Raw genomic sequence first — 21,360 nt, forward strand, 5'->3', positions numbered from 1 at the left:
AGCCGTTCACTGATCAGGAGTTCCTCAGAGGAGCTTAATGCATTAATTAACCCACATGCAGAATGTGGAGGCGCCACATTGTATGAATTCCCTGCAATTCGCCCTCAAGCCAACAGGAAGTTCAGATCGTCAGTCAAAGAATCGACGAACTTGAACAACTAAACACGAGTTAATCATATGATCCATATGGATCATATGGATCATATGGATCATATGGATCACATGGATCACATGGATCACATTGATCACATGGATCATATGAATCTCAAATGTTCTGCTCAGAACTGAAAACCTGATAACTGAGGAGTTCTGGTGAACCAAACGGGTCGCCTTGTCCTGATCCGATTAGCATCTGGAGATGAATTCAAACTGACGGATCGGGGGAAAGTTTGACAGATTAAATGACAGATCATGTCATGTGGAGGTTAGCTGATTCTCCTAGAGGAGGATTATAATCTGTCAGCCTCCAGAACCCGTTTGATCCGGATCAGAGGTTCTGGCTGCATGTTTGGAGAATTTCATCCCATCATCAAACATTTAAACATTAAACCCTGCAGGAGCTGAGATCCTGTCTAAAGAGACGAAGAACATTCAGGAATTAAATATCAGGTGAAAAATTATAATCTAATCTGGAATAAAACATCCTGGAGTTTCATAACTGAGGCAGATGATCTGTTTCATACTGACAGATTTAACAAATATCTAAAAGACTTTTTTCATATTTATTTTTTAGATGAAAGTTGCATGTTGTAGTTAAACCAGGAAGTCGAGTTAATAAAGTCGGACATGTTTAATCATTTCTAGATGAATTTAATGTTTTGAACTATTTGATGAATGTTTGGTTAATTTTCATCTGATTCTGTTTCCCACAGATTTTATAAAGTTGTTGGTTTTTCAGCTGATTTATAATCTGACTCCGTTTCCATGGCAATCAGCGATCAAACCAACAAGAAAAAACTGAAATATAAATTTACAGTTGGAGGTGAAGACAGCGGCCCCTAGTGGACACATTTAAAACTACCAAAGATAAATGAAGGACAGTTTTGGTCCTCACAGGCTGCCGTCCAGCCTGTTCACACGTCATTAATGCCAATAAAACATTATTATCTAAGATATATTCAATTCAATGTGAATTTATTTATTAAATCTAACACATTAAACAACAATATGTTTAAAAAACAGGAAATTTTACAGATGGATGTAAAAATGCAACAATAAATCAACATAAACTCATTCATAATGAAACAACAGTTGCATATTTACAAATGTAATTTCAAATTATAACTTCGTCTTTGTGGCTCATTTAATTTCAAAGCAACGTGTAAATTAGAAAAACACCATAAACCAGAAGTAGCATAATAATAAGAATCTATTATTATGTTTAGCTGCAATAAATGTTCAGAAAAAAGGTTTCCCATAATCCAGTTCAGCATCATCTTTATGCAGCAAACCACATTTTATCAAACATTTCCTTCATCAAAAACATTTAATCTATAAAACCTCTAAAATAAAAGTTTTATAGATTATTACCTTTTTGTTTCTTTTTAATCCTATTTATGTGTCATAATTCCCATTTTAAAAGACAACTAAAGTTATAAATATACTGTGCAAGTAAAAAACTTTTGAGTTATTGAAGCAGTTTAACACTTTGTTGTTATTAAAATTCATATTGAAGGCAGAAAAACATGAAGCACCTCAACATGAAATAATGATCTTAACCTGCAGCTTTTGTCTCTTTTCCTTCAAAGTAAATGAAAATCTTAATGAAAGTTTTATTAACTCTCTGCTTGATCTTCAGTTCTGTCATTTTCAGTTCAGTTGATTCTTTATGTTTTGGATCATTTTCTTGTTTTCTGGTTTTTCTGCCTCCTGTTTGTCTTGTTTTCTGGTTTCCAGTCATTTTTCTCTGCTTTTCTTCCGTTAGGCTCCTCCCCATCACAGCTGCAGCACATCTGGACTCAGTCCTGTTTTTTCAATGGCTCCATCTCTTTGGGTTCATTAGAGTCAGAATCTTTTTTATTTTCCTGTTTTCTAGATTCTTGTTCACTGGCAGGTCCATTTGTGTTACTGTTTAAATGATCCATCTCCGTCTCCCTGCAACAAAATTCACCATCAGATTCAGTTTAGTTTATATTCACTTGTTTTCTGTAGAACAAAGTCATATTTCTAAAAGACAAATTAAACATTTTGTTTTTACATTTTATTTGCTTTGTGAATTTAAAGGAGGTTAAATTATGTTAGTTTTTTTCTCCTGGTTTTGTTACAACAGAAAATAAAACTTTTCTTTGTAGTTGCAGAAAATTTTGGGGAGAAAATGAATAAAAATTTATAAAAATATGATTTTCACTCGATGGCAAAATCAATAATGTTGATAAAAATCCTGGTTTCTCTGTCAGTAAAGTGACAAACATTCATTATAAGCATTTCAAATGTCTCATCAGTTTCTGATTGTTTACTCACTCTTTGCTTTGAGGATTTCCACCTGATGCTGATTGTGATTCATTTTTACTCTTTTTACATCTGTAAGAATAAAGCAGACATGGAAAATGAATAAATGGCTTGTTTTGTTCAGGACAAGAAAATATTTTAGTTCAGAAAACAACAAGAGTAAATTTAAAAGAGAACATAGATAAACATGTAGTTTTACCTTTTATGCACAAACCCGACAATCCCTCCTATGATTAGTATGACCACTGCTGCAATCAGACCAATCAGCCACCAGCGTATTTCTTCTTGTTCTTCTTGATGTAAAGTTCCTGCATAAAAACAAATGGAAAAGTTTAATGTTCCTGTGTGATTTAGTTATACTGCAGCAGCACAATGAGGTTATTAAACTGTTTCACAGATTAATAAATAATGATATTTATTATATAACAAGTAAAGTAAAGTCTTCACTTTTGCATATGAAAAAGTGGTTTTGAATAATAAAGATTTAATCTTCTGAAAATATTGATAATAAAATAAACATTATCAGTTCTCCACAGTTTTCTCACCTGGTTTTTTATAAGTTGCTCTCCTCTGGTTGCTCCTGGTTCTGATGGTGCAGCTGTAGATCCGATCAGAACCGTCTGGATCAATCAGAGAGCTGCTGATGTCATAAAGCTTCTCCTCAGTCTGATGGACTGTGGTTCTGTTCTGCAGAGTCGTGTTGGATGGAGGCTCAGTGGACCAGGTGAGTTCAGGTTGAGGGTAGATCCCCTCTGAGCTGCAGGTGGTTCTGTTTCCATCCTGATGGATTCTGATGTCAGAACCTGGAGCTGAAAATCGAAGAAAATGCATCAAAACCTGCAACAGCAGAAAAAAGCAGCTGGAAACAAATGGATGATATTAATTCAGTTTTACCTTCAGCCTTCAGGTTTATAAATGATTCTTTATAACCTGTGCTGGTGGTGCTGGTGTAACATTTATATCTCCCCTCATCCTGAATCTTCACCTCCTTCAGCAGCAGGGAGGCGTTTCCTCCAGAGATCTGATCCAGGAACAGGGAGGTCCGGTTCTGAAAGTTCTGGTTCTGGTGACCCAGCTGATCTCTGCCATCATAGTAGGAGTGAACCCGAAGCGTTTCACCTGGCAGTTTGATCCAGTGGATGAGTGGATCAGAACCAAGCTGGATCCTGCAGGGTAACATGCAGCTCTGCCTGAAAACACAGGAAACCTCTGGATCTGCAACAGGAAGGAATTATTTTAACTTTGGTTCAGATGTCAGGTTTAGATTAAATCAGCTTCATAAACATGAAATAACTGAGATTCTTCTCGTTCAGTCAGTCCTACTAAAGGGTTAAAATGCTCCTGGTGGTTCTGGTCCAATAGTGACACCTTGTGGTCATTAGGGCTTTTATTTTGAAGAGCGGCTTGTTTCTTCTTCGTGTGTTTTGGGCAGACTGTGCTTCCTGTCTGATACCAGAAAAAGCAGGTATAAAAATACACAGTTGTGTTTTGTGATAAGAAAGATAATTAGTTTATTTCAGAAAGGATGGAACATAATTGGTTCATTTGTTTAAAAAGTAAAACTGTTGAAAAGTTAAACATAATGCATATTGTTTGTGAACATTAATCTGTTTTATTCTTATTTAAAAGAAACAAGCAGGAACCATTTATCTGGTCTTCCTGTTTTCTCCTCTAGGGGGCGTATGTCGGAAGTGGGATGGGTTACCAAAGGTCAAAGGTGATTCTGTTGGGTGTTGCTAAGAGGTGAACTGATTTATGGTTTTGAGTTTTGTTGATTTGCTTTGGTCTAAATACAAGACAATGTGAAGAAAGTGAATCACTTTGTGATTTGAGTCCAAATGAAAACCAAAGATTTCCAGAAAAATCAGGAAGATGAAATATAAGATTTTAGCCTCCACACATGAAATACATTGAATTGTTTTATATTTGTTCAATAAAAAAAACTTGCATTGAATTTGAGGCAAAATAAATGAACAAAACAAATCATCAATCCACCATATTGTGAATTATAAAGAAACATTAATTCAGAGAAATAATTTCAAAAACTACAAACTGGAATAATTTCAAAAGATTTAAATAATCAAATCACAGAATTTAATTTTAAAGGTAAAACATTAAACTACGTTCTCCTTGTAGAGCGATGAGTTTAGCAGGATGGAGCTTCAGCTCCTTAGACAGAAAAAATACCTTCAATCATGTTTGTCAGATTTCACTCAAGAGCTCCGACTTTAAGCTTTTATTTTGACGATCTGAATTAGTTAACGCCACATTTCCTAGTGGATCTTCCTGAATCTGCAGAGTTTTCACTTCAGGACTTTAAGGCAAAATAAATATATTTGGCCTTTTTGTGTTTAAAGTGAAAGTATAGAAAAAATCCATCTGTCAGTTTAAATGTTTTAATGTATGAATGTTTTCGACTTTATCCGGTTATAAAATTAGATATAAATAACTGTGAATAAAACATCACATTTCAGTGTTAATTAAAAATATAGGAAGTCAAAAGAAAAAAACTGAATTTAGTAAAAAGTGAAAAAATTAAATGGTCACACCTGAGTTTACAGGAAGTGAAGATTTTTATTCTGATTCTATGCAGTGTGAAGGTTTTGTCAGTTTTTTATATTTTTAATACATAGTTTAATTGAAACTGCAGAGCAGAAAATGCTAGATATTCATTTTACCCTTAATATGAGCAGCTAAATGAAGACAGACCCAATAAAAGGGTCTGATTTTCCAGCTAATGAAACTGTGTATTAATTTAGTCGATTCTGGAATAAATCAGGTTTATTTTATAAAGCAAATATTTTCTTTTTTGAATATCTACAGTCTGAATATGGAAAGTGATGGTGAGAAATTGATCCTTCGGTAATCTCATTATGTCACGGTAATATTTTCGGTCTTTATGTTGTGAAATATCATCAGTATTTATTTCCTGGTTTCTGTTCAGTCGTTAGATTGAAAACCAGAAGAAAATCACAACAAACCGTCTCCATGTTGACATGAGAGGAACAAAGAAAAGTAAAAGTTTATCTCACCTGATCCAGAAACAGACAGAAGAAAAAATATTAACAGAAATAATTTAACGTAAAACGTCTCGGCCATGTTGTTGATGATCAGTTGCTTACTGATCTGATGTTACTCAGAAGTGGGAGTAACAGTGGCTGAATGTTGTAGGATCACAACTTGACAGGTTACATTCCAGTTACATTCCAGTTTTGCTGAACGTCCTAAAACATTTACCTGCAGCTCTTCATTATCATGATAAAACTTTCTGTTTGTTTCTTCTTGATGTCCAAGAGAAAAGAAACATTTTGACAAAGACAGAAAATGTTTTATTGTTTGTTCAAAGTCCGAAAAGTTTATAAAAAACTAGATTAACATGTAAAATATTAACTATGAACATAAAATCCAGAACTGAAGATTAAATGACATCATTATGATGTTTGTGGAGCCGAGAGGAATCTCAATGACGCCTAAAGGAAACTTATATTTATGAATGATGTTAGATAGATGCAGAGGCCATTTTTATGTTTCTGCTATTTTCTCCTACTACTCTCCATTTATGCCTTGGTTGAGACTGTTTCTGTTTTATGTTTCTGTAGAAACAGCCCCACCTAAAAAGCTGGTTGGGTTTCATTCTTTTCTGACGGCGTCAGCAGCTGCTAATAGTTTCACTTCCTGTGTCAGGAGCTGAAATATTTGGTTCTGTGTTTATTTGTTCAGCTGTTTCCCTCTGAACAGAAGCAGCAGAACTACTTACCTTGATGTTTATCCAACCAGCAGACAGAACCACTGGCTGCTTCACCATCTCTTCACATCTTTTATCATTTGGCTCCATTTTTATTTTGAGCAGCTTTCATGGTGAACAAACATCCCAGAGCATGATGCTGCCACCACCATGTCACTGCGGAGGAAGAGTTTTATTTCTGTATCATGTTGGTGTTTTGCTGAAATGTTTAGGTCTGCAATAGACAGATGACCTGTCCAGGTTCACCTGTCCAGTATGACCTGTCCAGTATGACCCGTCCAGTATAACCTGTCCAGGTTGACCTGTCCTGGTTGACCTGTCCAGTATGACCTGTCCAGGTTGACCTGTCCTGGTTGACCTGTCCAATACCTGTCCTGGTTGACCTCTCCTGGTTGACCTGTCCTGGTTGACCTGTCCAGGTTCACCTGTCCAGTATGACCTGTCCAGTATGACCCGTCCAGTATAACCTGTCCAGGTTGACCTGTCCTGGTTGACCTGTCCTGGTGACCCTGCCTCTCGCCCGTTGGCAGCAGGCGGTTGGCTCCAGCTGCCCTCTTGACCCCGATGTTTAACGGTGGAAGAAATGGACAGATGGACGCCATGTTTGGGTTTTTCTCTGATGGTCAAACCTTCTGCACTTTCTTCCTCCTCATGTGTCTCCATCCATCTGTCCATCAAGTCTGAACAGCTTCGCTGTTGCTGCTGAGGAAAACATCCACCTCAGCATGATTCTGCCACCACCATGTGTTAGACTGTAGGCACAGTCTCCATGGAAACAACCAATAAAAATGTGACATAAAAGTATTTTCAAAGCAAACCCTGTAAAACACAATCATGTCACCACAATGGCCACTAGATGGCAGCGTTGGAGTCCCAATATAATCCATGTTTTGAGATTATTATGGATTAGGACAAATAAACTTGGTCAATAATCAGTTCAGTTAGATTTTAATGAATTATTTCATGTTTATAGTCACTATAGTCTGGTTTAAGGCTAAAGATGTAACATAGTTATTCAAATGAGAGCAAAAATCCTGTCATGTGTAAAAATGCCTTTCTGCTGCCTGTAGGATCAAAACCTCAGATGTTTCCCATCTTTATTAAATGAAATGTTTAATACATAGAGGTAACTTGTCTTGAAATTAAAATAAAAGACCATTATATCAAATATGGCAACTACAGCTGTGAAGTTTTAAATGATATTTTTCTCATTTTTTCTAAAAGTTACATTTTAAACATGTTAAAGCAGGAAATAATAATCTGAAGTTCAGTTACTGCAGGTTTTAAATTCAGAAATGCTACAATGAGCCATTCACTAAACAGAGTAAAAACTGAGAAAAATATTAAAAGATTTCAGAAAGGCACTTTTTTTTGTCCTGAGGAGAAAGAGGGAACTAGTTATCCTTGCTGCTGTCTCTACACAGATCTTTAGTTTTTATTGAATTTTCTTCAGAATGAAAAATGATCACAACTTCACATCCAGTGGGTCGTATCATTATTTTCAGTATTTCTTGAGCGAAACGCAGAACAGAACAAAACCAACATGATGGTTCCTTCACTTTCGTTCCCTGAAACAGAAACAGAGACAAAGAAAAAAGGAAACATCCACCTGATCCAAACACGACAGATAAATACTGAGTTCTGACGAAAATAATTTATATCAGGAACTTGGTGGATTTGTTGCTGCGGGTTCTGATGGTGCAGCTGCCATAACCAGAACCAGGACCAGAACTGGAATCAGAACCTGAACCAGAACTAGAGAGAAACAGGAGACAGCAGGATGTCTTTCTATTTATGGTGAACAGAAAGTTTGAACAAAAACCAGTCAGAGCAGATTTTCTTTCCCAGAACTGAAAGCATTTCTGTTGGTGCAGGTCATAATGTCATTGAGAGCCATTATGACTGTTGTACCAACAATATCTTGTCGTCAAGAGACTGAAACTCTCCATATTCTGTTCCAATTTAAAGCCTGATTGTTAAACTGGGTGAAGAAGGAAAAGATATGGACGTTGTTAAAGGAAAGTAAAGGCACAGAGGAAACATCCATATTGTAGCTTCATATAATATGGACTCAATGTGTATTATCTGATCAATGAATTTACAATGATTAACCCTAAATCAATGATCTACAGTCACAAGTTAATAATGGAATCATTCCTGTCCATGTGAATGTGATGCTCATGTGCTTTTCCTGTTGAACTGCAAACAGATAAAATAAAAGTTAAAGTGCAAATGTTAGTGATCCACTGCTGGAATCTGAGTTTTGATCTCTATAATAAAATAAATAAAATTAGCTATGCTGCTAATTTGACTCTGCTTGTATTTAATGCTTTGGACTCAGAACTGCAACCTGTGAAAGCAGGTTGGAGACTTAGCCTTTGGTTTCTGGAGATTCCAGCTTTATGACCTTTGCTCCGTCCGTCAATCCTTCCGTCCGTCTGTGGCGATGTCGGCTACCCACCCGACCCGTCTTGAAACACGGACCATGTCTACTCTGACTGACTTACATTTGTCAAGATAAACCAATTTAATAAATTCCGTTTAAAAACTTAATAAATTGAGTTGGATAAACTTAATTGAATTACTTGTTACCAAAAAATCAATTAAGTTAAGTTGGTTCAACTAATTTCTTTTTAGAGTGTACATGATATACATTATGACATCATATAAATATGTCTATTGAGGTAAATAAATGTATATATGAACAAAACAATCCCTTTCTTAAGTGTTTAATTTATAATGTTTATACTTTGAATTAAATCATCTTAAAGGGGATTAAGATGATTTAATCATAAGTGTTGCCTTATCAACAAGGCAACACTTATAATTCCCTCTGTACAAAATACAGTAAAGATGAGGCTCTTAAATAAAATGAAAGGTGATTTTAAAGCACTTTTTAAACTTGCTTGATGAACTGATTTCTAATCATAAAAAAGTGAATTTATCCTCCAGAGTTCAGGCGTTCAAACCTCTGTAAGTTCAGAATAGTATAGAGAAAAATCATCTTTACTTCTTCATGTAGCCAGTGAGAAACGACAGAAATAATCGTTAAGATTAATGAGCAAGATGTCTGCTGATTATGAGCAACACTGGAAAAAAGATTTTGAATCTGTGAAATCAACAAAAAAATTCAAGTTAGTATCTTTACAAATATTTATTTAGTAATGAGGTTAAACTTTTGTTCAAGATACAAGATTTTTTTTTCCAGAAGATCCATTTTCACATAGCATCTGTAAGTTTGTCCATCCAACAAAAAACATTCTTGTTGTCTTTTCTGTGTTTCACTGGATATTTTAAAACACCAAATATTACCCATAAGCCATCAGTTTTCTGACACCAGTAGACCAGCAGTGACTGGAAGTAAAAGCAATTTTGAGCTAGAAGTTACTTAAGGTGGCAGTTCAGTGTTGGTGCAGCTAAGCAAAATTGATCAAGTTATTTTAGGTTTGCAATACTTAAATCAAACAACATAACTTCAGTTTTATGCATTTTATTCTTTAGGACAATATTTGCACTGTCCTCCCTGCAGCAGCAACTAATTAAACCACTTTTTTAATTGTCATGAAAATCAGATTTAAGATGTTTAAGGTGAAAGATTTCAGAGCTTCATCCATGTAGTCAGCTGATCAAGAATGAGGCTTTTAATGAGGTTTATATTCCTCATAGGAAGTCATTCAGTGACCTAAAAGAGGACAATGAGTCTCAACTTCATGACATTCTGGCCGTCAGAACCAGAAGCACCTTCAGCCAGAGACCCACAGAAAATCAATCAATAAACAAGTTTATTTTTAAAACACCCTTCATACTGATAACAGATCAATAAAGACATCATTTCTGTCTGTAGCCATTAGGATGTACAAAGCCCAAGTCTGAGTAACTTAAATCTAATTTTCTCTGCTCTCATTTATATCATTTCCCTTTGGGGATCAATAAAGTGTGTCATATTCTATTCTAAATGACACATTGCCATTTATTATATTATAAACTAATATACATTTATATTTATACGCACAGTGGCACAGTTGGCAGCACTGCTGCCTTGCAGGTTCTGGGTTCGATTCCCGGCCCGGCTCTTTCATGTTCTCCCTGTGCATGAGTGAATTTTCTCCAGGTACTCCAGCTTCCTCCATCAGTCCAAAAACATGACTGTTAATTGGTTTCTCTAAATTCTCCCTTGGTGTGTGTGTGTGTGTGTGTGTGTGTGTGTGTGTGTGTGTGTGTGTGTGTTGTCTGTCTCTGTGTTGCCCTGCGACAGATCGGTGACCTGTCCAGGGTAAACCCCGCCTCTCGCCCGGAACGTAGCTGCAGAGGCAGCAGCTGTGAGACATTTCCTGTACAGACAATATGTTATGAAAATACAAAAAGAACTTAATAAGAAAAAAATGTAAGCAAATATGTGCAATTTAGTTCATTTTAAGTTTACAGAACTCAGCTAAGTCAATGCATTTGAGCAAGTTGGAATGACATAATAATACACATAGCTCATCTCCACTGTAAAACCTAATTAGTTCTTCCTGCTGTAAAAATACATGTAAACTTGTCAACTCTTCTTTTTGTATAAACAGAAAAACAAAATAATGCAATTTTAGTGAATGTAACTTGTTAACTTAATAACTCAGACTGTGATCTTATTTAAACAGCTATAATTTAGAGATGTGCTTTGTTGAAAAAGTGTTTTCTTTCTATTAGTTTCCCTGCTCATATATAATTATTATCAATTTAATGGAAGAAATAGGCTTTGGAAAAGTATTTTAACATCTTAAGATAGTAACTTCTTGAGGACATTGTTGTTGTCCTCGTGGAAACATTGCCTGGTATGAAAGACGTTTTGGGAAAGTCAAAGAGATAAAAGTTGTGCAGTGGACGTCACAGAATCTTGATTCTTTTCTTCTATAGCAGCAGAGTTTGATTCTTTCAGACAGTCCTCAGATGTCAAGGAGTTCCTGCAACAGAAATCAAAATCATTTCAAATTAGAGCAATAATCTATGTTATTATTCTCTTGAACAAAATAAAAAAAAAAACTGGAAACGATGCAATAATTTTTATGCTTATTATAGTATAGTTATAATCATAGAGTGCAGAAACTATTTACATACATTTAGTCTATATTCTGTACTGACCCATGAGTTTCAGGCTTGTTTGGTGTCTTTGTGTTGGTTTTTTTGCAGCCTAAGAAAAGTTTGAAAACATTAAAAAAAAAAAAAAAATCAGGAAATTGACATGAAAGAAAATCACAAAAGTCATTTACCTTTTATTGTTAAAACTGCCACAACCACCACTGTGATCATTAATGCTAGTGGAACCCCAATCACCGTTCTAGAGATCTTTGTTGAAATATCTGTGAAGGAAGAAGCAGAGTTTGTCAAGAGATGCAGGTAGGTGAGGAAAACATTTAACTATTTGTTATGTATTCAAGAATTACAGGGAAATATTTAACTTTAGCAATTTTATTAAGCATAAGTCCAAAATGGAGAAAAGTCTCTTTTTTTTAATTTAACTTGTTCTTACCAGGTTTGACCACACCTGTCTTTTGGTTCGTTTGAGTTTTAACGGTGCAGTAGTAGGTCAAATTAGGGTCGTGGTCCATCAGAGAGCTGCTGATGTCATAAAGCTTCTCCTCAGTCTGATGGACTGTGGTTCTGCTCTGCAGAGCCGTGTTGGATGGAGGCTCAGTGGACCAGGTGAGTTCAGGTTGAGGGTAGATCCCCTCTGAGCTGCAGGTGATTCTGTTTCCATCCTGATGGATTCTGATGTCAGAACCTGGAGCTGCAAACACAAAAACATGGAAGAAACTAACAGTTAAACTGATAACAACACATATGTCATATTTAGGAATAAATAAAAAAGTTCTGCAAGAAAAATTTCCTCCTTCTATTCAAGAGGAGACCTGGTGTCTTCGTCCAGTGGTCAGCCAATCAGAAGCAGCGTTCTCCCTGTGCTGCTTCCTGGCCCACACAGTCAGGGTCATTTAGTCTCCAGTTAACCTAACATGCATGTTTTTATGGAGGGTTTAAACCAATGCATGCACGGGGAGAACCTGCAAACTCCACACAGAAAGGCTCCACTGGGATTTGAACCCAGGACCTTCTTACTGTGAGGCAACAGTACTGCCAACTGTGCACCGTGCAGCATCAGATGCTAATTTACCTTCTATTTTTAGGTCAACAGATGCTTTTTTGTTGCTTTCGGAGGTACTTGTGCGGCATGTGTATCGTCCTTCATCTTGGATCTTCACGGCTGTGAGCAGCAGAGAGACGTTTCTTCTGGGGATCTGATCTGTGAACAGAGACGTTCTGCCTCTAAACTGCTGGTCCTGGTGTCCCAGCTGGCTTTGATTATTGTAGAAGGAATGGACAAAAGGTTTCCGTGTCGAGTCTTGAATCCAGTGGATGACAGGATCTGTTCCAGCCTGGAGCTCACAAGGTAAAATGCATCTCTCATTTAAAACACAGCTCACCTGAGTATCTGCAATGTGGAAAACATGAACATCAAAGCCATGAATGATTTATTTCTGAAGAAAAGAAAATCACTACATGACCAAACATTGTCAGGTTAACACAGAACATTTCAGCAGCAAAGCAGCTCAAAGAGTTTTACATGATAAAAACAAAACCGTATTAAATTATTGTTTCTGTTTTGTCTGCGTTTGAAACGGTCTGCAGATAATATGTCCTGCCTCTAGATGTCCTCAGTGTTTATTTACAATGAACTGGGCTTTTCTCTGTTTTCTTGTTGCTGTTCCTGTTGGACTGGTTCTACTTGGAACCAGTGTCTACTGGTTTTTCTTTACCAGTAAATATTTTCTGAAGTCATCCTGTCAGTTTCATGCTTTAATTTGAACCCTCCTGTTATGTTGAAATTGACCAGTTTTAAAGTTGTTGTTTTTTTAAATAGTTGGAAGTTTTATTTTTTTAAATAAAACTTTTTCTATTTGTCTCAGTAGGTGCACAATGCATACAAATTGAAAATTTATTCATTTTACACATTTGTAAATGCTCTGTTTTTTTTGTTGTTTTTTTTGCCCTGTTTAAAGTGGTTCAATTCAGTCTTATAATACAACATATTATTACAGGGGTGGCCAACCAGACGAAGACCAAGAGCCACATCATTTGCATGAACATCAAACCATGCGTTCCTCATACTGACATACTTTTGCTCAGCCAGATTTATTGTAAATTTCACACACTATTTTAACACTACAAAGACCACAGGCCAGACATTTTCAATAATGAACACTGCACTTTCTCATGCAAACAAACTCCGTTTAACCAAATAAACAAACAATAATAGAACAATTTATAATACATTTTTTATTTTTTGTTATGTGCATTACATGTGTTATTTAATGGTGTGAGCTGAAGTGGCGCTGAAGGTTTGAAACGTAAGAGCCGCTTGGAACCGGTAAAGGCGCCGCATGTGGCTTGCGAGCCGCGGGTTGGCCATCCCTGCTTTTACATAGTTACATTATCACAGAGTTTGCCAAGACAAAACCATGTTTGGTCTTTTTTGATTATAACCCACTGTTTTAATCCAGAGCAATAATTCAGAATATTGTTTCCTGAGAAGAAATTTTCACTTAATAATTAATTATTTCTAGTTTCACTTTGAAAAATCGAGAAGAAAAATGTTAAAAGCTTAATTAAAAAGTAATTCTGTCTCTTCAGAAGTTTTTATAGACTATTGTATTATATTATATTTTGTGAACCTGAAAGTTCCATAAAATAAAATGTAATATATTGTTGTTGACATTAAAATACATCAAACTGAAGTTACAGTAATTTTTGTTACTCACCTCCTTCTGAGAGAGTCAACAGGAGACTCAGGACAGGCAGGAGCCTGAAGCACCGGATCTTCTTCATGCTCCTTTCCCCATTCTCAGGAAGCAAGAGACTGAGAATTTGTTTCTTCCTTTTATAAATCACCTGGAGGCTGGGTGTGTCCAAAGCTTTCCATCTGACTGATTGGTTTTGGTCCAGAGCTGGACACACCCACACCATTTGTCGTAAACCTGATTGGTTTAGGATCAATCAGGTTTAGGACCTAAACCAGTGGCTCTGGACACACCCATACCCACAGCTGGTTGTGTTTTCATAACAATCTTAAGATTGAAGATTCTTAAACCTTCAATTTAAGAATCTTCAATTGAAGCATAAATCAATCAATTAATGCTTGATTTTAATGCTCAAGCATTTCAATCTTCATTTTAATGGTTGCATTATTGAAGGCTGGTTTCACATCAATAATTATTAAAAAAGAGGAAAGTAGCTGCGCTGCAAACACAGTTACTTTGAAAACAGATCATTGCATGTAGTTACTGCCAGAACAAGCACTTTACTGAAAACAAACGTCACCAAGAATAAAGGGGAAATAGATAAGAGAGAAACATCCACCCATGTCACTTCAGCAGCTTAACATTTGTGTGTGTGTGTGTGTGGGGTGTGTGTGTGTGTGTGTGTGTGTGTGTGTGTGTGTGTGTGTGTGTGTGTGTGTATGCTTGGCTGAGCGCCAAGCTCTCACTGAAACAATATACTTCTTATATATGCTGAATTGTAAATATATTTGAACAAAAACAAGAAACTATATTAAAGCTCATGTCTGCAACAAAAGCACAGCAGTGGTTCAGTTGTTCTGGATAAATGACTCCTAAAAATATCAAAAAATCTTTCAAGATGACACATTCAGAGATTTTACAGCTTCAGCAAATAATCTGATAAAACCAATTTCTTTTTTGTTGATAAGAGGAAAGTTTTTACCTACTAGGATCAAATGTTAAGCTTTATTTCAGTCGACAACAACCTGACAGGAAATTGGTTCACAAATCTGGTTTTAAAATGTTTCTGGTGTTTTTTCTTAATCTTTGTTATTTAATGCATCAATCAAAGTTACTTAAACCAAAATTATTTAAACGAAAGAAGGAATGCAGTGATGAATGCAGCTAAGTCAGATAATATCACTGGCTTCACCTTTAGATCTTCTTTCTGTTCAGACTCTATCAAAACACTTTGCAACATCTCCCTAACTCATTCATTCATTCATTCATTCATTCATTCACACAGGTACTGCTTCCACCTCCAAACTCACAGAAATTATAGCTGAACTGTTTTTAAAAGCTGCTGATATTTTCTGCTTTTAACAAAGCTGGTCAAAGACGAGATTAGAAAAATGATTTTGTTTCCATGAGGGTGAAACCTGGTGAAAGGTTAAACCAGGATCAGGTGTGGCTGAAATAACAATAAATCTAAGTTCATGGAGGAAAATGACTAATAAAGAACAAACAGTACTGACTCACACAAAGCAGTTTTTATAAGACAGCAAGTTATACCATAGCACTGCTGCATCATTGTTCCAACAGATACAGAAAGTTATTTACTGCTGTTAGTAAAGGATATTTTAAGACTGAAAGTAAAAAGCTGCAGACAGATGCAGGGAACTGCAACATTCAGAAAACCTGTTTTTCTAAACCTGTTTAAGCTTGTTTTAACCTTTCACTGCCAGTTCAGTTGTCTGCTCCTCTAAAGCCCTAAAGCTTTAATACGGCTGCATTTGAAACCGTATTAATATTTTAAATATTTTACAGAAGAAGAACAGAATCAGAGTAAATTATGACTCAGAAACCAAGAACATAAAGACTTGGGCTGTTTTTTGTCTCAGCAATATGAAGCTGCAGCTTCAGACTGTTTAACCCTACAATGAGGAAAAACCCAAAAGAATAGAAGTTGCAGCGCCACCTACTGGACAGACTACAGAAGGCATGAGTAAACTGGATGAATCAGCAATCCCTCACTCTGCATTTGACCAGTTGAGATTCATTCTGAGAAATAAACTCGAAATATCTTTAAAACAACTGCAAATAATCACTGAGAAACACCAACATGGGGGCGACTGCTGACTGCACTGAAGACACAAAAAGCAACTGATAATTTAGTGTCCCAGAATGTTCATAGAAAGTTGAGTGGAAGGATAAAGTGAGCAGCAGAAAGAGCTGCAGCTTTGAATCAAGCAGAATCCATTCAGGGATTTGGAGAAGCTTCACCAGGAGACGACTGAGGCTGGACTCAGAGGATCCAGATGGACTCCAGACATGAGCATCACTTTCATCATGAGAAACAACTTCTGAACCAGAATCAGAACCATGACTACTTCCCAGAGGAAACCCAGAACCCAGAACCCAGAACCAGACTGTTCCTCTGTGGTCCAAAGTCCTCAATAAACAAACATGAAATCTTACCGTGTTTGTTCAGTTCATAGTCATAATATCTAGAAATAAACTAAATTAGTCACTTTTCAGGAAAATATAGGAGCTTCTTTTAAATCAGAAATTCATTAAAAAATATGGTTTTATTAAGATGGAATAATAATGAAACTAAAATCAAAACAACTTGGATCCAAACAGAACCAGAACCACAGAACTCTTTTGCAGCAGCTCAAACTGAATTTTATTCATCATTTGGTGCAAAGTGACAGAGTTTGAACTTACAATAGAAGTTGTTAGTTTTAAAGTGCTGATTATCTAGAGAACAATAATATATTGCAAACTGGAAACACAAAAACTAAAAGATTATTATCAAAATAAATAACTTCCTGCTGGCAGCAAACAGTTTACAGTAAATAAAACATGAACACAATGGATATCATGACTCAGGCATCAAACAATAAACAAAAAGAAAACTTCATTTTATAGAAAATCAATAATGTGCAAAAATATTTCCATTATATCAAAGTAACAAAAATGAAGAAATTCTGAAAATCTCTGCTGTTGAAATGTTTTATTTTTGTGTCACTTTGCGCAGATTGAGATAAATATTAAACCAAAAAGATTAAGATTCTTCTTCATAAAACCATTTATTACTTGCAGCTCATTTACAACAGATTGTGATAAATTACCAATTAAAAACAAAATATTCCTAACAGAGCAGGATGGAAATCAGAGACGCTTCACTTCACTTGTTTTGCAGTTATTACAGATTCAGTTCAGAAACTAAAGTTACAAATTTATATTTAAGTATCTACATTCGTATTCATTTGTTTAACAGCTTTGTGAAATAAACTTTTAGAAATATAAGATTTATAGAAGCAAAAGATTTTTTTCTTTCTAAACTATTTTTCTATATTTCATTTTATTGCCTTATGTACAAAAATAAATATCACTTTAAGGTGTTTGTTTTGGGAAAATCATGTCCAGTCTATAAAAAGGAAACTTGAGATGAATTAAGAATTTTTACAGAAATAATAAATAATTTCTCCCAAAACACAAATTTATGACATCCTCAGTTCATCTTCAGATCGTCAAATGGACAGTTAAAATTTTTTTTTGTTTTTGTTTTTTAAATTTGACATAAAATAGTTAAAGTGAATAAACTGGTGCTGGTCTGGACTGGGCCACTGGGAACCTGAACTGGTTTCTCCTGAAGATCCTCTGATTCTCCTGCAGCGCAGAGAAAATAAAGGAAGAGTTCAAAAATAACGATTATTTATTTTGATCATTTTAGAGTGTAACAACATGCTAGAGAGAAAAACATTTCCTGAGGATTTACTGACTGTTGGTTTGAAACTCTATTTCACCCCAGAAGAGAAAATGTGTTTTTTGTTAACATGAATATTTTATAAACACATTCATTTATTTTCTAAAATTATACAGAACTACAGTGTGATTTATTTATGCATTTACTCACCTAGTCTTGATGTCCTGCTCTGTGGTTCATCATTCTGTCACAACAAACACCTGGAAAATTGTTTGAATCAGATATTCAACACAAACAAGCATAAATAATTTAAAAACTAAAGTCAGGGTCTTATCTTACCTAATATTATTACAAATATCAGTATCCATAGACAGAATCCTCCAATCATTATCCCAATTGCTACACCTGCGTCCATAACTTTCTCTGGGAAGAATAAATTCAGATGTAAACTCATTTTCCTGTGGATGATCTTTGATTCTAGTATTATACACTCATAAAGCAGTGCTATTATTTGCCTGTTAGTGAAAAGTAGAGCAGTAATAATAATAATATCTGTGAACCAAGTCAATATTTACACCAGATATAGTCTAAAAACAAAAGATGCAGCTGAATGAAGTTAATATTTAGAAAATATTAATAATAAAGTTCCTCACTTCCTTTACGGAAAGAAACTTTCTTCCTGGGTAAAGAGGCAATCTTTCTGTTTCTGCCGCTGCTGACGGTGCAGCTGTACGTCTGATCATAATGACTGTCAGAGACCAACAGAGAGCTGCTGATGTCATAAAGCTTCTCCTCAGTCTGATGGACTGTGGTTCTGTTCTGCAGAGCCGTGTTGGATGGAGGCTCAGTGGACCAGGTGAGTTCAGGTTGAGGGTAGATCCCCTCTGAGCTGCAGATGATCCTGTTTTCTTTCTGCTCTATAATAACTTCTGTTATTAAAGCTGCAAAGCAAGCAAATAAACACATCAAGAACAGTAAAGAAAAATGACATTAATTTAAAATGACCCCAATAAAGCAGGTCTACCTTCAACCTTTAGTTGAATGAATATTTTCTTGCTTCCTCTCTCTGTGCTGCTGTAGCAGCTGAATCTTCCTTCATCCTGGATCTTCACTCCTGTCAGTTTTAAGGAACCGTTTCCTCTGGAGATCAGATCATGAAACAGAGACGTCCGACCTTTGAACTGCTGGCTCTGGTGACCCAACTGGTCCTGACCATCATAGTAGGAATGGACATTATGTCCTGATGTTATGTAATTCCAGTGGATGACAGTATAGGAACTGGGATCAACATTACAGGGTAAAATGCAGTTCTGTCTGAAAACACACATAACTGATGGATCTGCAGGAAGACACAGAATGAAACCAGATATTTATGCATGTTTATACCTTTCCTTGCATTCAAAACAAGGAAATGTGAAAGACATTTAAATATGTTAACATGGCTATATGAGCTGTTCCAGGTTTTGGTTTCTCTTTCACTGCAGACAGAACAAAGCTGTTCTTTCATTTTAACGCTGAGACATTATCAGCACAAAACAAAGAACTGTTCGTCCTTCACAGGTTTTAAAACGTCTTTCTGTTCTTGAAGTGGTTTGGAAATTCTTGCAGATTTTATCTGATGCTTGTTCTTGTTTAATTTCTCACATCGCTCTTGCAAATGATGTATTTACCTTTAATGTTTTACCTTTAATGTTTTACCCTTAATGTTTTACCTTTAATGTTTTACCCTTAATGTTTTTGGATGATCTTGGAGACACTAGAACTGCCAACAGAACAACTGAAGAGTGAAGCTGCATTCACAACCTTTAGAATCGTTTTAGTTTTAATAAAACTCAGGCATCATTTACACATTTTATTCTGTAAACTATGAAAAGCTAATCAATTTCTAACTTTTCAAATAAACACTTTAGTAAATAAAACTCAAACTCCCCCCAATAAATTATTATATTTAACGTCAGAACATTGAGAGCAAAGTTAAATTGTTTGTGTAAATAAACTTAACTAAATAATTATTACACACCTCAAACCTTAAATATAATATTTTTATGTTCTATGTTTGCTATTAAAAACCTAAAACTGTTGTTGAGGAAACGATCAAATCAAACTGAGAATGCAGGAAATATTTGACTTACCTTCGTTTGTACAAATTAATGTTTGGATCAGAAAAACCAGAAAGATCAAAATCTCAACCATAACGCAGGTGATTACAAAAACAATATACCAAAAATGATCCTGCTTAAGTCAAGAGTCGCATATTTTCTGTTTCACTCTTTCCACTGCTGAACACCAACCAGCCTGGCTGGTTTATAAGTGGGAGAGGTAAACTCCTTTCTGGTACCTGGGCGGTTCTGTGCAGCCCAGGTTTCCCCACAGGCAATCAGCTGATCATTCTCACTGATCCTCTTTGTACGTCTGACCCTCTGAGTTCACCATGTTTCATTTCCTCACAGCAGTTTCATGTTTTTCCTCTTACTGACAAATGAAGCTTCATGAAGAAATGAAGTTTATTGTTTTGTTCACAGGTTCATTTGGCTTTGTTTGTTCCTCACTAGTGACACCTGCTGTTCAGACTGAAACTGACAGCCTTGTTCTTCAGTAAATAATAGAGCACAGTAATGTATGTAATATTATCATAATATTTCAAAGATAATTAAATATGCACTTTTTATTATTTGTTATCTGTTGTTATGAAAGAAGTTTGTTATTTTTCTGTATCATATTTATATTTGTTGTACATTAAGAAACTGCAGATGGAAACTGACTTCATGGATAACTGGCACATTATGTGAAGTGAACTGAATATTTTCAATTTCAGAATAATTACATGCTAAACGATGTGCTAACAGTGCAGCTTTGGAAAAGCTACAAGCTTCTTAAAGAGACAGAGACCAAAATCAGGTGATGCTATGATGCAGATTAAATTGTCTTTGAGCTGTTGGTGTTTCTGTCACCTCACTTAATAAAGTCTCTCATTATTACACTGGACAAGTTATCACTTCATTTTATATGTTGGTTTTCAAAATAAAAGCGAGATGAAGCTGTGGGTTGATGCAGGTAGTTTAGTCACTAGTAGCAACTGAGGAGAGACTGATGAAAGCTATATATTAGTCAGTTAGCAGAAATTATTTAAAGGAGTCAAAGGTCATTGGATCTTTGCAGTCCTATCTACTTTTGTTTTTTTTAATTAAGGAATATTTTCCATTTAAGAAAATATAAATTTATCCATTAATCTATTTGCAGTCATGAACTGGGGCCACAAAATTATTCCAGGGACTGAAAAAGTTTGGACCCCTGGTATAAATATTTCACAGTTATGAAGAAAGTAAATACTTTTTTTTCTTTTTGTCAAGTGTGAAGTTTGACATGTCACAAAAAATAGTAACAAAAGCATCACAGAAATTATTTGCAGCAGCTTAAATTGAGTTTTATTCATCAGTTTGCAAAAAAATGACAGTTTTTGGATTTACATAGAAAAGTTTTATTGTTGGTCTTAAAGAGATGAATAATAAAATACTGAACTGAAACACAAGAAAAAATAGATAATTAATTATTGTGCAGACAACAATTTAAAAGAAATCAAAAAAGTATGAATAAATTGATCACTGAAATTCTGCATTTATACAAGAATCAGAAAGAAAACAATTTATTTTACAGAAAATTAAAAAATGTTTTCATCTTATCAAAGCAGCAAAAATGAATTTAGT

The 21,360-nt window shown here is 35.4% G+C and overlaps 2 protein-coding genes across 4 annotated transcripts; both read right to left on the reverse strand.

Moving 5' to 3' along the window:
- Positions 1 to 1,193: 1,193 nt before the first annotated feature.
- On the reverse strand, positions 1,194 to 5,765 carry LOC129378912 (CD276 antigen-like). 2 transcript variants are annotated; one of them, XM_055059415.1, is made up of 6 exons: positions 5,686 to 5,765; positions 3,343 to 3,663; positions 2,994 to 3,257; positions 2,648 to 2,756; positions 2,461 to 2,520; positions 1,194 to 2,094 (listed from the first exon to the last, which is right to left on the reverse strand). In XM_055059415.1, the coding sequence occupies exons 2-6, from the start codon at positions 3,626 to 3,628 to the stop codon at positions 1,959 to 1,961; spliced, it is 855 nt and encodes a 284-aa protein (XP_054915390.1). In that variant the 5' UTR covers positions 3,629 to 3,663; positions 5,686 to 5,765; the 3' UTR covers positions 1,194 to 1,958. The 2 variants fall into 2 exon arrangements, with proteins under 2 accessions (XP_054915390.1, XP_054915389.1); XM_055059414.1 differs by having other exon boundaries at positions 5,481 to 5,761.
- Positions 5,766 to 9,958: 4,193 nt separating this feature from the next.
- LOC129378913 (butyrophilin-like protein 2) lies at positions 9,959 to 14,067 on the reverse strand. Of its 2 annotated transcripts, none has more exons than XM_055059417.1 (6): positions 13,987 to 14,067; positions 12,342 to 12,659; positions 11,703 to 11,960; positions 11,443 to 11,532; positions 11,315 to 11,363; positions 9,959 to 11,136 (listed from the first exon to the last, which is right to left on the reverse strand). In XM_055059417.1, the coding sequence occupies exons 1-6, from the start codon at positions 14,051 to 14,053 to the stop codon at positions 11,031 to 11,033; spliced, it is 888 nt and encodes a 295-aa protein (XP_054915392.1). In that variant the 5' UTR covers positions 14,054 to 14,067; the 3' UTR covers positions 9,959 to 11,030. The 2 variants fall into 2 exon arrangements, with proteins under 2 accessions (XP_054915392.1, XP_054915393.1); XM_055059418.1 differs by having other exon boundaries at positions 11,049 to 11,136; positions 11,291 to 11,363.
- Between the last annotated feature and the right edge of the window lie 7,293 nt (positions 14,068 to 21,360).

Source organism: Poeciliopsis prolifica, unplaced genomic scaffold (assembly GCF_027474105.1).
Source record: "Poeciliopsis prolifica strain line A6 unplaced genomic scaffold, Auburn_PproV2 SCAFFOLD054, whole genome shotgun sequence".
Taxonomy (NCBI): Eukaryota; Metazoa; Chordata; class Actinopteri; order Cyprinodontiformes; family Poeciliidae; genus Poeciliopsis; species Poeciliopsis prolifica.